Source organism: Gavialis gangeticus, unplaced genomic scaffold, assembly GCF_001723915.1.
Source record: "Gavialis gangeticus isolate Ggan-Ray unplaced genomic scaffold, GavGan_comp1, whole genome shotgun sequence".
NCBI classification, from domain to species: domain Eukaryota; kingdom Metazoa; phylum Chordata; order Crocodylia; family Gavialidae; genus Gavialis; species Gavialis gangeticus.
In genome coordinates this window covers 71,595,344-71,611,588 of record NW_017729032.1, presented here as the reverse complement: position 1 = coordinate 71,611,588, position 16,245 = coordinate 71,595,344, and the positions used below count along the sequence as shown (strand labels likewise).

The 16,245-nt window shown below is 39.0% G+C and overlaps 1 protein-coding gene across 1 annotated transcript in view; it reads right to left on the bottom strand.

Annotated features, from left to right (window-relative positions):
* VWA8 (von Willebrand factor A domain containing 8) overlaps nt 1-16,245 on the bottom strand; it is a gene marked incomplete at its 5' end in the record, with an annotated part of 370,441 nt that overhangs the window by 127,240 nt on the left and 226,956 nt on the right. Inside the window, 5 exons of the mRNA XM_019523815.1 lie at nt 2,536-2,687; nt 9,068-9,273; nt 10,340-10,459; nt 11,743-11,878; nt 14,035-14,110. Coding sequence (XP_019379360.1) covers nt 2,536-2,687; nt 9,068-9,273; nt 10,340-10,459; nt 11,743-11,878; nt 14,035-14,110 — 690 coding nt within the window. The remainder of the gene's footprint in view (nt 1-2,535; nt 2,688-9,067; nt 9,274-10,339; nt 10,460-11,742; nt 11,879-14,034; nt 14,111-16,245) is intronic.

The following is a 16,245-nucleotide window of genomic DNA, read 5'->3' as shown; positions in this document are numbered from 1 at the left end:
GGTGGTGCAGGCTCCCACCCTGGGGGTTTTTAAGAGGAGGTTGGATGACCACCTTACTGGGGTCATTTGACCCCAGTGCTCTTCCTGCCATGGCAGGGGGTCGGACTAGATGATCTGCTCAGGTCCCTTCCGACCCTAGAAACTATGAAACTATGAAATGATAAATAACAGCCATCACATTCCACTGGTGGGTGAGATAATTCCTGTTTATATATATCCTTTGGCTTGAAGGATTTAGGTTAGATACAAAAAGTAACCTATGAACTATGAAATATGAACTGCTTAGCATATTAAAATAAAAAGTCAAATGATGCTATCCAGTATATATATGTTAATGCACAAAGTAGAAATCCCATACAACTCAGATGGTGCATCAACTTTCATCTGTCAACCAACCAGAGTCTAATGGTTTATAGATTCTAACTGTTCATAATTACAGCAAAAATCTGTTTCCTAATTTGCCAGGATTGTCAGACTCTTGAATACCAAATGGATAGGACATGCATGAAAAGAAATTCAGGGATCTCATCCTAGTCTCTACCTGCTTATTTCACAAAACATATTGCAATTTAATCATATTTACCAGTAGTCTTTCACATCAGGCCTGAGGTACACCTGCAAAGCTCTGTGGAAATATTGCCTTATTACCTAAACGTATTTATCCTGACTCTAACCAACATCATTAGTTCTTTCTTAATTTCCTGTACACTTTAAAAACATAGGATGGGCCAAACCTAAATTCTAGACATGACAGTTGCAATCAGTGTGGAAGAACAGCATAGGACAAGATCTGAACGGGTGGTCAGACCTTCTTATCCATTGTGGGCTGAAAACCTGAATCCAATCACTGCATATAATCCATATATGAACCTTTGTAGCTAATCCCACAGTCCACAAGAACAAACCAGGCATGTCTACACATGCACATTTACTGTGCAGTAACTGAAATTACTGTGCAGTATGGGGACACATCTATACCTGAATGCCTATACTGTGCAATAAATATGATGACTTACACCAGCCTGAGTGTAAATTGAAACCTGTGTCATGCATATATCAAATTTACACCTAATTAGTTACTGCGCAGTAACGCATGTGTAAACACCTTACTGCACAGTAACACTATGTGTGTGGACTGACTTGGGACTAACTGTAATCTCAAGTCAGTCCACACACAGTGTTAATGCTCTTTAATGCCTGCATATGTAGACGCTGGCCTATTCCCATTTACTATACAGTAAATTTAAGCTGGTGTAAATGCATGTGTAGACACGGCCACTGTAGGTTTAATATTCTAACTACCCTGTTCAAATCTGAACTGGTGAACTGGATTGCACTTGTAAGCCTTTGAAATTCAAGTCAGTAAATTATATTAAGGAAGTAAATTATGGAGTCACTGACAACAGTTTCAGGAATACTGCACACTGTCATCTTGCAGTATGTGGTAGTTACTCAAGCATCAGCTTGCTAGGCATGTAATTCCTCAATCATCAATGAAAAGTTTCAATACAGTCATTATATTGCCAGCCTGCTTTCAAAATGTCTGTGCAAGGTTGCTAAGCATGATTATAGTTTATAGTGGTGCTCCTACATGAGAATTCTGTACAAACACCTGATATCAAGGCATTTTGCCAAAGGAGTAAATTCAGCTGCTTCTTAGCAAATATAAAAGAAACCTATCATGAGTAAAGCAAAGTTTTCTTAAAATACAGCCTATGTTTTCATCATAAAAGGGAAATATTTGTTTTCAGATTAAGAGTTCTCAAATTAGTTTAATGGCTTCATTTTTCTGACAGAACCCTTCAAAGGTATTAAATTTTCAAAACATCAGAAAATAAGATTTAAAAACAAAAACTACTTCTATTAAATATGATTTAATCATCAAATAATCTCCACCTAAAAGCAGAAAAATACATGTATCTATATGAAATGTAAAGGTTTAAAGACCAAATCAGTTGCGATTTCATATTTTAGTTTCTTATAATGACTTGGCTATTTTGGATCTAACCTCTCCAAAAGTACAGTGTAACAAGTTCAGTCAATAACTTTAATTATTAAAAAATAATTGTTATGTAGACAAATAAATACAACCATTCTTGTAGCTTACTATGTATTATGTTATGCAGAACTGCTGTTATATTGCCTTTTGAGAAGATTAAGTACTAATTTCTGTATCTATCAGAGAAAAATGGATTTTTTTATGGTAACTAACAGAAAAATGAGTAGTAATTCAATAAAAACACAGAAGGAGAAAGAAACAAATATTTCCCTTTATTTTGTTGTATCTGTTTATCATACAAGCTATCAAAGTTTACACGGATGTTAAAGATGAAATATTACTAATTAATAAGCACTACATTTATCAGTTATATCTGACTGTCAGGCATAATTTATTTCTAGAAAATAAAACTTCAGCCAAAATAGGATTTATCTTCAAGTATCCCAGGATGTTCTTAATCAATTAGCAGCAAGATAACAGGGTGAAAAATGGCTGAGAGAGATCAGTCTTCTCAATTTAAATTATGTTAGTCTTACTCCTTAGCCAGCTGTATATTGGTTGGTTTTGCTCCAATAGGTATCCCATGTTTGTGCAAAGTGTTGATAAGAGTCTCACGCATTTCATTGTTGTAGGAGTCAAAGTCAAATACATTTCGTACCACATTTGCAAGCCCTTCAGTTGGAAATTTCTGCAAAGAAACAAAAACCAAAAATTACTCTCACTAATTACACTCTTAAATTACTGCATAAAGTAACATACTTTGTTATAGCGAGTCTGTACAATTAAACTGCTAAAGATAAGTAGAAAGAAATGATAGGCCTACCTGTCATAAACAATAGGAAAAATGGTATACTTATTTCCTCAAAAGACCAGGTGGTTGATTTATATCAAAATGTTACAAGTAACTGACCATAATCTTGAATCTTTAAATCAGAAAGCAGAAAGCTGTGATTTAAATAATCATTTTTAATCTCATGTTGTATTCATACCTTTATCATTTTCCTAAAGAAAGACTGTTTTTTATTGGCTGGTAACCATTAAAACTTACTGATTTAAAGCTAACTATACATTAAACCTGGTAGTTTTTTGGCCTAACCAGGAAAATATTTACATCAATACTATGTTTACATATTTCATTTGATCAAAGACATTACTCAACAGACATTTTATTAGTCCTAATTTTAACTTCTGGATTACAAAGTACTGAATTATGCATTTATTTACTAGGGCATTACTTTGCTTTCTATGATTCTTGCCATACTGTAGCTATTGCAGGAAATTAGGCTGTGCATAAGAAAGTTTTAAATATATACTTTAAAAACCTATCCTTTGTTCTGCATTTACAACAAAGAAAACACTGTCATTAGTGATCTGAACCTTAACAGACTGTTTCAATCACTATGTCCTGTTTTTCTTGTTTTATAAGATATTCTGGGCGCGTCTCCACATGGTAGTAATGTGACGCAATAAACTGTGGCGCAGTTCATGTCCAAGTTTATTGCTCCCAGGCGCAGCATTTTGCATGTGCGCCTGGGACCTTAGCATGTTGAGCCATGCAACACAGCCCCAGCTGGCAGGGGGCCCTGAAAGTCAGCTTGCCAACCCGGATGCTTCTACCCAGCACAATGTGATGCAGAGGGGCTGGCTGGGGCACAAGAGTGCAGTAGGGCGGGGCTAGCCAGCACTGTAGCACCCTCGTGCCGCAGCCAGTCCTGTCACTGTCTTCCAAGGGTGGTGGTACTCTCACCTACCTTGGGAGTCTTTAAATAAAAAATGGCCCTTCAAAATTTTAGAAACAGTTGATCTCATCCTCTTACTCCTCATATTTATTCAAAGATTGGAACTTTCCAGTTGGCAGTCCAGCGTCCTTATGTGGCCCATAAGGGGTTAATTTGTGGATCCATGGGCTCCTGCAGCAGCCAGGGCCTCTGGGCTCCCCCTCCCTCCTCTGGCTTCTTGCCACCTCCACAAGGGACAGGGCAGGACAGAATGAAGCAGCATAGCCTATGGTGCCAGGGAAGCACATGGTTTGGGATGCCCACATGGCATGGTGCATTGGGACAGCCCAGAGCTGGGGAGCTAAGGATGAGGTGAGGACATGTATACAGCGCAGCAGAGGGGATGCATGGGCAGTGGGGAGCTTGGGTGGTCCATGGCTTGCACTAGTGATGCCCATGTGGTATACAGCTCCTGCTGGTGCTGCCTGTGGGGTGTGTGGCTAGCCACTTAAACGTTGGACAAACCTGCATTGGAAAAAGAAAATAAGCTCTTTGCTTTTCCAACAGCACTGATTTCCCAGCTTTGACTGTGTCTGCCACCAAAGTGCATTAGTTGAATAAACTAAAATAAAGATGGTATTATCTCTGTAACTACAAAAGTAAATTGGTTCCAGGTGGTTTACCAGTAACTTTTGCTAGTCATTTGTGCCTTTTTTAAAAAAATCTCTGGCAGCAAACAAGCATGGTCTAAGCTACGTAAATCAAAATTTAAAAAAAATGTACTAAATTATAGTAAGCTTGGGCCTTGATACAGGTTATCATAATTTTACATTTAATTTAAATTTTAATTTAATTTAACAGCAGTGATGTGGCTAAAATCATTCATGGCCATGGTTAAAGTAAATAAAACAAACCATTCAGCTAACATGAAGGGATTTCTCCCATTTCCCATTCTTTCTTTATTTGCTGTCTGTTTCAGCTGTAAGGTCTTTGAGGCAAGGATCTAGACTTTTCCCCCCAGTGCATGGCTATCTAGTAGAAGAATTAAGCATGTGCATGCGCTTTGAAGTGTCAAAAACTTCCAAGGGCCAAATTTTGACCCCTTCAAAATAGACCTTAAATTTGACATGTTTGAAGTAAATAATTTCGCCATACTAGAATCTGAATAAATATTAAATAACATAGGAAATAAACCACAGATTTATCAAAATAAGCAGTAGAAACATTCACGGTACATACTGTCAACAATAAAAGCACATAGAGGTATTTAAGTTATTGCCATTTATTACACAAATGTGAGGTGCTACACCTTGGGAAGAATAATCAAAAACAAATACAAAATGGGTGACAACTGATTGGAGAGCTGTACTACAGATAAGGGTCTAGGAACCCAACACAATGATTTTATGATCCTTTCCTCTTTATCACAAAGTATACCCAACACTTGCACCAATTTATTTAGTAATTTTCCAGAAACGAGTACACTGAAAACTGATTAGCCTTCTCTGTTAAACATATATTGATTCAGCTATCTTATTCTGGATGCTGCAAAGGCCATTTGACTCAAATGTTATACATCTTTCCTAATGGTTCCAAATATTTATGTAACCTCTTCTGTACTATTTTGTAACTTCTGACATCAATATTTCTCACTTCAGGGAAGCAAACTGATATCACAGTGTCTTTTGTACCAATATTGTATTATACGGTTTGCATGTACTATACTACATGTTTTTTTAGGGACAAATGTTCCTCTGTCACAAAAATTATTTTAGACTAGAAAACTTGCTAAAATGTTTTCAAGTTAATCACATTTTTAACAACTGAGCTCTATTGCTTCAAACAGGACAAATCCAGCCAATTTTTAATATCTGGATGAAAAAGCTGTTTACCAAAGACTGGCAGTGACCGTTTACCTGAAGCAGAGAAGTTGACTGTCTTATAAATCATTTGGTTTATATTGATTTTTAAAACCAGATTAGTGGAGAAAATACTGACTTTCCATTAATGCATCTGGTTCTCATTCACTGATTCTTTCCTTTACAAGTAACACTTGTGTGTACCTTCTAAGACTTTCATATTTTACTCCTAGATTCTTGGTTATTTTTTTAAACAATCAATAACATAGTTTTAGCTTTTAACAGCTTATCACAGAGTATCTTTGCTACTTGGCTTGACACAAAGCCATTACCACTGGTGACTTGGTTAAAAGTCACTATTTTTATGGTTATAAGTTTTTATGAAAGGTAAACACATGAATGACTAATTTTATAATCTCCTTCAGAAGGTCAACAAGCAAAAAAATACCAATTTAAAAAATAATTTGCAGGTATTACAAATGTAAGCAAAGCCCCAGTTTTCATTCCCTCAACTAGAAGGAAACCGTGAGTTTTGCCCTTTAAATCAGCTGTTATAGGCCCGAAGTTTGCCTTCTTACCTAAACTTATATTACAAATGTACAACCTAGCTACTAATGCTGCATTCTATCATCCAATCTGTTTTACCAGAATGAGCACGGAGATTCCAAACAGTTAGCAAAGCACTTTATAAGTTTCCTAACACTTCTGTGTTGGAGGAAGCTGGAAGAGGTATTAAAGTGTTTCATTCTGGTTTACGCCTCACTCCAGGCACATTTCAAAATCTTCCCCCAGTCAACCCAAGTAGTACCCAGTCATTCAGCCACCACTGAAGGTGCTGGGAAAAGCTGGTGGCCTCACTACTTCTTTGTGTGCTGTTGGTTACAGAAATTGATGTGTCTACACAATGTTAGCCTTATGAGGTTCTAGGCTTGAGAGGTTCTCTGACTTTCTGGAAGAGCTATACAATTCTATGCACTCTGATTGGCTTATGTATCAGTATATGATTATGACTCAGTAACCATAAATGCACATTTTAGCTTTAACTAGCTAGCATAATGTTTAATCAGACTGCAAAGATTTGAATGATCAATTACTATGCTCCAAAGCCTGCAAAGAACTTTTTTTCAACTACTCATTTGGTCTAATAAAAGATATTACATCTACCCAAAGAACCTTGCCTGCACAGTGAATGCAGAATTCTCTCTAGTCTGACTGGCTCTGGTACTCAGAAGTTATCTGTCAACAACAAAGATATTGCCTTAGCATCTAGCTCCTTTCTGCAGAAGTAGAAACTTTCCAAAATTACATGAAAGAAAACACCAATAATAGTACAAAGAAAGCAGGGCCATGGAACTGCTGTAAGGAAACTGTTTAACAATATGACTAATTTCCCTCCTTCCTTCCTGCAAGTCAGCAATGTTCATTGACTCATTTCCCTCCTTCCTCTCCTTCTAACCCTTTCCTACCTGAAAACCTGGAAGGGTGTTGCTCTAGAATAACTACTAGGTTTATGTTTACATGAACTGTTTACATTAGGCTCATCCTTCTTTAGGTGATTGCTGTAAAAACAATATACTGTAAACAAAATATTGTTGCCCTCCTGCCAAAATGTTGGGTTTTCAAAGATTTGTGTTGAATGAAAATTTAATAATCCAAGATAGGGCTTTGCTCAGTCCAGACTGTTTGCACTAAATACATTAGTCTTTGAACAGAGGTGGTCACGAACAGCAGGCAGACAAATTCCACTTTCAGAATTCACAGCCTGCAATGTCCAGTTCTGGGCAACTCTGACCCAGCAAAGGGGATAAAAGCACACAGCAATGTGCTTTGCTGTTTGCAACCACTTTGCCCAAAAAATTTGTATCACCAGTAGCAACACGTTTTCTTCAATGCTTTTATACTGTGTTAACGCAAAGAAAAATAATGTGTAAGACTGGGTATAACACCACCACCACCTGATGACTCCCACAAAAATACACATGAAAATACAGATTATCTAGGGACATGTCAAAAGGGAAGACCCAAGAGAGTTCCATTTTTTCCCTTTAAATATAAAACATTGCCCTACAGCATAGCAGCCTATTATCCCATTAATATTTTTTGGTCTTTCACTTTAAATTTGAATATTTGTTTAAAAATTCCAGCATTATTCATAATTTGATAATGGTACTCATTACTTTGGTAAATCTCTGTGTTCTGACTAATGCTTTGCTCACAGATCTTCATTTATAAATCTTTATACTTCACTTATTAACAATTCAGTTACAAGCTGCTTTAGTATGAAACCTTAGCTTTTATCTCCTTAGTTCAGGCAGCCCAGTACCCTGTTATACTGTATATTTTTATGTTATCGCTAGTCTAAATCAGCAATTTTCAACCCAGATGCCATGCACTCTGACCTTCCACACTTTCCTGGACCAGAGACTGCCTGATCTGGGGGAACAGGCTGGGGATTTTGCCCCATTCCCCTTCTACTCTGGTCTATGGGGAGGAGTGGAGCATCGGGGAAAGACCCATTCTCCAGACCTAAGTATCCCTGGTCTGAGGAGGTTTCAGGAGTCTTTCCCTGCCACTCTAATACCCTCCCCTCCAGGAATGGGAGGAGTGAAGCAACCACTGCTTCCTATGCCTTCCTCAGATCAGGATTACCCCAGTCTCAGGTAGACACAGGAAGCAGGGGAGAGGGGGAAGTTCTCAGAAATTTCTACTGCTAGAAATGAAAGCCTGTTCGTGGGCCAAAAATGAAAAAGGAGTGTAGAAGGCTGGTTTTGTTCAATATCTTCAGTGACATGGAAGATGGGATGGAGTGCACCCACAGCAAGTTTGCAGAAAACACCAAACTGGAGGGAGTAGTAGATACACTGGAGGGTAGGGCTAGGATTCAGAGAGACCTCGACAAATTATTGTGAAAAAGGCCAACAGCATACTTGGCTGCAGTGGTAGTTTGTCTAGAACTCTCTCTGAATCCTAGCCTTACCCTTGGGAGAAAGGTGGGGGAAGGATGGGGAAGAAGTACAGACAGGATGTAGAAGGGGCAGGGCAGGAAGCTGCTGTGGGTCTCATTCTGGCCATCTCCTTCCCCCTTCTTTGTATGCAAATCTAAGCCAAGGTCCTTTTTCCCTCCATGCTGCCTGGGGAAAAAATCTTGTCTTAGATGCAAGTAAATATAGTACATCAATATGAATGATGTACCAGACTTTCAATTTCTTACCCTCTGACAGGCTTTTTTAAAGAATAAAAACATGCATACTTTATACACCCACAAAAAAAATTAGCTACCTAGGTGCTGTTAGGACCCCACCAACATACTATCTGACCAGGTAATATACAATAACAGATATGCAATTGTCAGATGAATCCTTTAATTCAAAACGTTTTTTTTTTTTTAAATCCTTAATCTACAACATACGAAGGATTTTCAAAAATTATATTTCACTATTATTCCTTTAATTTGTTTTATAGTTCTGAATTCCAGATTATGTATACTTTACCTGCAAATGTTTTACGATATTCACAACTTCTCTGGTTGAATAAGGATAGTTAATAATTCCTTGGTCAGCCAAGCTCCTCAGTTCTCCAAAAGCAGCCACCAGTTTCTGAAGAATTTGCTCAGGAACATCAGGACCATACTGCTTAAGCATAGAAAGCTCTGACTGTGGTTTGGGATTGTCAACAGCATGGCAGCTAAAAATATCTCCTAAAATAAAAAAAGCACAATAACATGCATTAAAAACATTAGAAAATGATGGCATAGTATCAATACTACTTAAATTTTATATACCATTCACTTCATAGATCTCATATAACTGGAAAAATCCTGGAAGCTTGCAGAAGGTACTGAATCCTTGGTCCAATGGAAAAAATCAGGTCACTTTTAAGGTCTGTGTTTTTCAGACGCATAAAATTGAGGCAGTCAGAATCATTAATCACTTCTGAAAGTTTTAGCCTGAATAAACCATCCTTGGAGGTTTTTAAGACCTGCCTAGACAAAGCCTTGGTTAGGATGGTCCTACTTTGAGCAGGGAGTTGGACTAGATGACCTCCTGAGGTCCCTTCAGACCCTAATTTTTCTATGATTTCTATGATTCTAAACACTAGGGAAACTGAAATAAAAAAGCTTGAACTTGGCTAAAATGAGGGAAGTCGGAATTTCTGACTCCATCATCCACTGCCACTGAAAAAAGTGAAGTTCTCACTGAACTTGCACTTGACCACTGAACTTTGCCTCCACCACTTTCAACTGATGATGCTAAATGGAAGCATTGTGGAATTGATCTCCAGAATGCGAGGGGTGGCAGCAGCTCTGCAAGTATATCCACAGCTATACTGTTCTTCCAGTCAAGAGAGTACAGTGGATGGTTAATCTCAGTGCAAAGAGACTTTTTCATGGCCTTATAAGCCTGTGAAAACCAGACCCAGAAGTGTAACTGGGTGCTTATAGGCATCCTTGGTTGCACATGGGGTAGTGTCAGAGGCCAAACTGCAGGCAGTGCAATGGCAGGTAGGCTGGCAATGCAGCTGCTATTTCTGTACCCCACCCAGGATCAATGCCTGGGACTGGCACCTGGTCGCCCTCCCCTGCTCCCTCCTCCTTCATTATGGTACGGACAAGAACTGATCTGGAGGTAATAAAACTGCCTAAGATTTCCCCACTCTTCTTTTCATTAAAAGGTTTAGGGAAAAAAATGAAATCTTGGAACTTGCATACCAATTCCATTAATAATATAATTTAAGATGCTCCCCATTTCATGCAAATCACTTACCTAGGGTGCCAAAAAAATCATTTCCCAAGAAAGGAAATCCAGGTCTGTTTGCTAGAACTATCATTCTAAAATCCGGATGAATTACTATTACATTTTCTCTCCCATCTACATTAGCAGGATCTAAAAAACACACAAATATTTTAAAGAAACTATTTTAGCTTCAAAACCAATAGGCGACACAATCTAGCAAAAAACTCTTAGCAGTTTATTAGCATGTTGCCAAACTACAAGGGTCCGCATCACCTGGCTGTAATTATTTTTTATCATAAATGATGGAATCTGAATCTGCTGGTCGAATGTTCTACAGTCAAGAATGCAGTCAGTCTCTCAAGATCACAGCTACCCATGTCTGCAGTCAAATGTGTGAGGAGACAACTCAAGTAAAGGAAATAACCCAGGGAAAAAACCTTTATGGACACTTCTACATCCTGCTGTATCTGGGGTAGCAAGAAGAGGGTCAGAGTTTGCCCTCCTTCAGAAAAACCTGGCCATAAAGCTGGAGATCATCAGGAATCTGCAAGAAGCCACAGCCATATGTCCACGGGCTCCATATCACAGGAGTGACTCAAGCTAGCATCTCTGCTACCAGCTCCCAAGTAACATTTCTCCAATGTCACTCTACTATTTCTCCCCTCAGCTACAAAACTAGTATACGTATTGAGACAACTAAACAGCATTACTTCAAAATGCCAGCTTAGTGGTTTGTAGTGTCGCAAAATTATAGAATTGTAGCATTTGGATTCAAAAGATTACTACACTCCTGATCTGTAAAGAAAAACACGATATAATTATTTGCATAACGAACCATACCCATTAATACTGAAGAGGTACTTCAAATATGGTTCCATTTTGAGAAGTGATTCTAAAATGACATTACCTTTCATGTTTAATTTTCTCAGTGACTTTCACTGGATTGCATTCTCTCTCTCTCCCCCAAAAAAGAGAAAGAATTATACACACAAAAGATTTCTCTAATTGCCAAAAAAGAGGTAAGGATTTGCCCAGGACAACAGGAACACATAGATGGACCTAAGAAGATAATTTGGTTTACTAGATCTTTATTCCCAGGGTTAATGAATAAGCAGGAGGAAGCTTGACTTGAGAAATAAAATCTCAAGTGAGACTGTAGGGATCCTAGTTAGAAAAAACAAACCAACCCCTTTTAACTCATAAAATTAGTAATTTTACAGGTGATCTTTGAAACACAAACACAGTACCTCACAGGCATTTTTACACAAGTATTCTGTGAAGACCCCTCCCCCTTTAAACTGTTAATAACTGACCTTTTAACAGCAAATATTTTCCACTCAGGCTCTTCTGTGGTTACACTTAGATGTAACTGCTAAAACAGTGCAACATGCTATGTTTTACTGTAAACGATAAAAGCATTTGATACTACTTACTGGCAACAAGGCGCCTCCCATCTGACAGAATCATTTCTCCACTTTCCACTAAAGTTTTTAAAATACAGGTAACATTTGTTGGAGCTTTGTCTGCCTCATCAATAACCAGGATATGCCCTGACTTGACTGCTTTCACCTAGGAGACAGAAGAACCATCATATGGACACCACAATATAAGGAACTGCATTGCTGATTTATCAGTTCCTTGTATTAATGTTGCACGCTCACCTTCTGCTGGTTAAAACAGTAAAATTATGAGAAGGAAAATGATAATTAATACAGTTGGGTTAAAAAAGAATTAATAAAAGGTTGCTTAAAATTGATGGAAAAAATGGACAGTGGTAACACCTAAAATACGGTTTAAGAAATGCTCCAATAAAATTTTTTTAACTGGAATTAATTTAAAAATATATTTCCTTTTAAGAAAGTAAAATAGATTAATATGGTAACCATATCTTTGAGAAAAGTATTGTATTGTTCTTTTAGTGAGCTTCAGCCTTACAGCTTTTATTTTGAGAAATAATAAATTGAGATTATATCCAATTGTCATCAGTTTAAGTACAAATAAATACACAAGTGTCTGTATTTTATGTGTGTAGATATGAATACAAGGAACTGAAGTAAGATACATGCATTAGTTCTGTGTATGAGTCACAACCTCTTTCTTCTGTTTTTGATCTACTTTTCAACTGAAAATAGGTAAGTTATATATGGTAGAAAAGGTTTCAAAACTGAATGCCTAAATTAGACTCCTAATGCCAAATTCAGAAACCTAAATTAGTGGTTTGGTTTTCAAGGGCTGGGATCTCAAGCAACCACTTTGGAATTAGTCACTCTCCAAGATGATCATATCAATAGAAATCACTGGCAGTTCAGGATTTTGTTAAATCAACGTATTGATTTTGGCAACAGTACAGAATGTTTTTTTAAATCAACATATTTTTGTAAGCTACATTTAGATTTTGTCTGGCTAATGGGGCAGAGGCAGATCTAGATGCTGCAGAAAGAAAAGATTTCGCTTATCATGGCAGGAAATTCGACAAATGATACGAAACGCGGAAATTATGTAACGTTTGGTGACAGGTGATTGCCTCGACACTTATGGACAAAACTTGGCCCGTAGGCAGTAGCACAGCAGTGTTAACAGAGAAAGGGCAGCAGAGACTGGGAGGGAAAGCAAGATTTAGATATGCAACTGTGGTATGTGTGGAAGGGAAGGAGATGGTACAATAAGAAAGCAGGACTCCTGTGTTCAAGCAGGGCTAAATGGGAAGATTGCTACACCTGAGAGGGAAGTGAGGAACTGAGAAAGACCAAAAACTACTGGTTGGAGATGAGTTGTAGTTCAGTCTTTAAGGAACATAAGTAGTCTGAGTCTGGAGTGCATAGGGGAGTGACACAGAAGATAATAAAAAGTTGGAGGATAGGGAATGTGTGGGGAATCTGCTTCACTGAGATTGTATGGCATATGTTTAGAAACCAGAAAAGAGAAATGGGGAAGTGTCAGCGCACCAGTCAGAATGAGCTTCAGCTTATTTCAAGACAAAGTCATGGGCTTGCTCCTTTTACGTGGCAGGTATGCCAGAACACCAAACGCTGTACTGTATGATTAGTGACACAGAAAATGTAAGTATAGTACAAGTAGGGACCTACACAATCTGTAATTTTACCAAATTGGGAACTGTCCACGAAATACATGGAAAAATATAAAAACTTACTAAAAATAAAGTGTTGGCTCCCAGAGAGAGCCATCAATCCACATGGCCACTATGACCTGCCCGTGCAGCCTGCCAGGGTGGGGAATGAGAGGAGGAAGACTGCCCACACAAAAGGGAGCAGCCAAAATGGCTGCCTCCCCCCTAACCCCACTGCAGATTGGCTGAGAGAGCTGCCTGTTGTGAGGTCCTTCCAGTCTCCACCAATCAGCAGTGAGGAGTGTGGCCACTGAGAACCTTTGGCCAATCAGAGGCCTAGGCATTTCCTGCTGCGATAAGCCCATGAAAATCACAGTCAGCCCCGTGATCTGCTCACAAAATCAACTACCTGCCTACTTGCTCTGGGTTGATACCTAAGTACACATAGTCCAAAATGGCCCACAGTGTCTTTGCGCATTAGGGTTTGTTGCTGCCATATAACATGCCCATTAAAAGTACAGCATCAAGGGTAAAAAGATAAAGATTTTCTAACCAGATTCAGAATATCTGAACCTTTTTTGAGACCCCAATATAGTTTAACATAACGTTATAAATGGAAATTTATTTTCAAATGCATAAATATAATTTAAATACTGACCAGTGGTGAGTCTTCGTATGTAATAAGACCATCTTTAACTGAAGGCTGCTGAGTAAGGCTCTGTACAGTGGTATCTCTGAGATTAAAGGAAGAAAAAAGGAAACAAAAGAAAACTGAATGTATCATAAACTGAAAGAAAAAACTGAAAGCTCTATTTGAGATCAACAACGCAGAGTTTTCTCCCTTTAAGAAGAAAAGGAATTATAAGCGTAAAGCTCAGAAACAATCAGCTCTCTACAAAAATTCAGGGAGGTAGTGTTTAGTGTTGCAGATTTATAACATACCATACCTACCTGAATGCAAGGTGACTTGGAATTTAAGATGTCCCCCAAATAATAAATTCTAGGCATGGACAATTATCAATCTGTGATAATTTTCCATGTCTAATTATTGGAGAGTCATCTTAAATTAGTTTCCTCCCCCCCAATGTGGTGGGAAAGCAGTGGAGCAAACAGAGGCAGAGGAACAGGGGGGTGGACGGTGGGGAAGAAGAAAGCCTGACCCATGTCCTTCCCCCCATGGCCCCCCCCCCCCAGCACTTATCCCCTGCCACATGCCTGCCAGCACTTGCCTCCCCAGCTGCTGCTCTGCCATCTGTCTCCCCTTGTTTCCACTGCTTTCCCCAGCTGATCCAGAAGGCAGGGAGGGAAGCAGGCAGCCTAGCCCCTGGCCCTTGCACCTCTTCTACTTGCCCTCCTGCCACTTACCATCTGCTGCCTGCCACCCTAGATTTTCGTCCCCAATTGGCACCAGTTACCTGTCCCACCCTTTCACTGCTTTCCCCAGGTGCAGAGGGAGCCCCAGAGCCCCTTCTGAACTGCTTCTGTCCCACATCTCAGGAGGCAGCTGTGCAGGGAGCTCAACTTGGCAGCACCCAGGCTTCTCCTTCCCTCTCCCCTCCGCCATCTCCCCTGCTGCTCAGGAGGAGGCTGGAAGGAGGAATCTGCAAGCTGCCACAGCTGCTTCCTGTATCATGGGGCAGGAGAGGGTGATGAATGGTTCTGGGCCTCCTTCCGTGTCTGTGTCAGCTAGGGGTCAGACTGCTCTAGCTGGGATCTGGGAGGAATGGCTGTGCAGGGAGCCTGGCTTGGCTGGAGACCGCAGCAGCAATGTACAGATTCCTCCTTCCCTGCCCAACTCCCTGCCAGAGAGGGAGGCTTGAGGAGGGGAGCTGGGCAGGAAGCAGGAACCAACATGCCGCTGATGCTGTCCCTGGCCTGGCTGAGCTCCCTGAACAGCTGCTCCCCACAACAACCAGCTGAAGTGGTCTGATGCTCGATTCTAAATGAAGCTCAATGGTGAATGAAGAAGAAAACCTTGTCTTGGAATCAAGTAAATATGGTAGGTAAAGTCATGGGGTACCACATTATTAGCTGCATGGAAAAATTCATAGTCTCACATTTTCCACTTTATTTTCTAGGACTAAAAAGAGAACTAAACTGAGGATTTAAAAGACGATCAAACTAATCTTAAAATGATATGGAAATATTAGTGTTTGGCAATACTCACTGTCAACCTGTTTGAGCCTGGGAAAGGAAGAAACTAAAAACAGAACTTATCTTTCTCATATGGAAGTGTAGTGCACTACCATTAGTTCCATTTTATCTGTGCTTTACATGAAAAACAGTTTCAAATGGCAAAGAAATCCTATACAGATGAAGCAATCAGGAATTCATATTGTTAAAATGAAGCTCAATTAATATTTTAATGGTGATATTCCACATTATTATTTCTCAGAGAAAGGAAGATTATAAACAGTCCTGATGAGAAAATGCATCATCTTTATACATTCCACAAATATATACAAATGTATGTATATGACTTGATTCAGTGAAAATCCTTCTCCTTATCCATCTATCATTACAAAACTGTTTGCTCAAGCTAAGATTATTCATCACTCTAAAATTCTACAATAGTGTCACCTTTAATTTTGTAACACTTTGTAAGAAAACAGAACTTAAATAAGCTTCATATACCCAGAAAAGCAAACATTCTGTTGTTTGCAGTAACTTCTTAAATGGCCAACTTCCAACTTTTAACTGAAATTTAACATCCAAATTTCCTTTATTTAAAACTGCTGTCAGTAGCATTCTATTCCCAACGAGTAATACTTCCTTGTTTGTCTTTACAGTCATGATTGATCTGTCCCAAAGTCTCCTGTGCACATGATAATACAGGAAACCGAGTGAACTATTTTCTTATTTAACCACT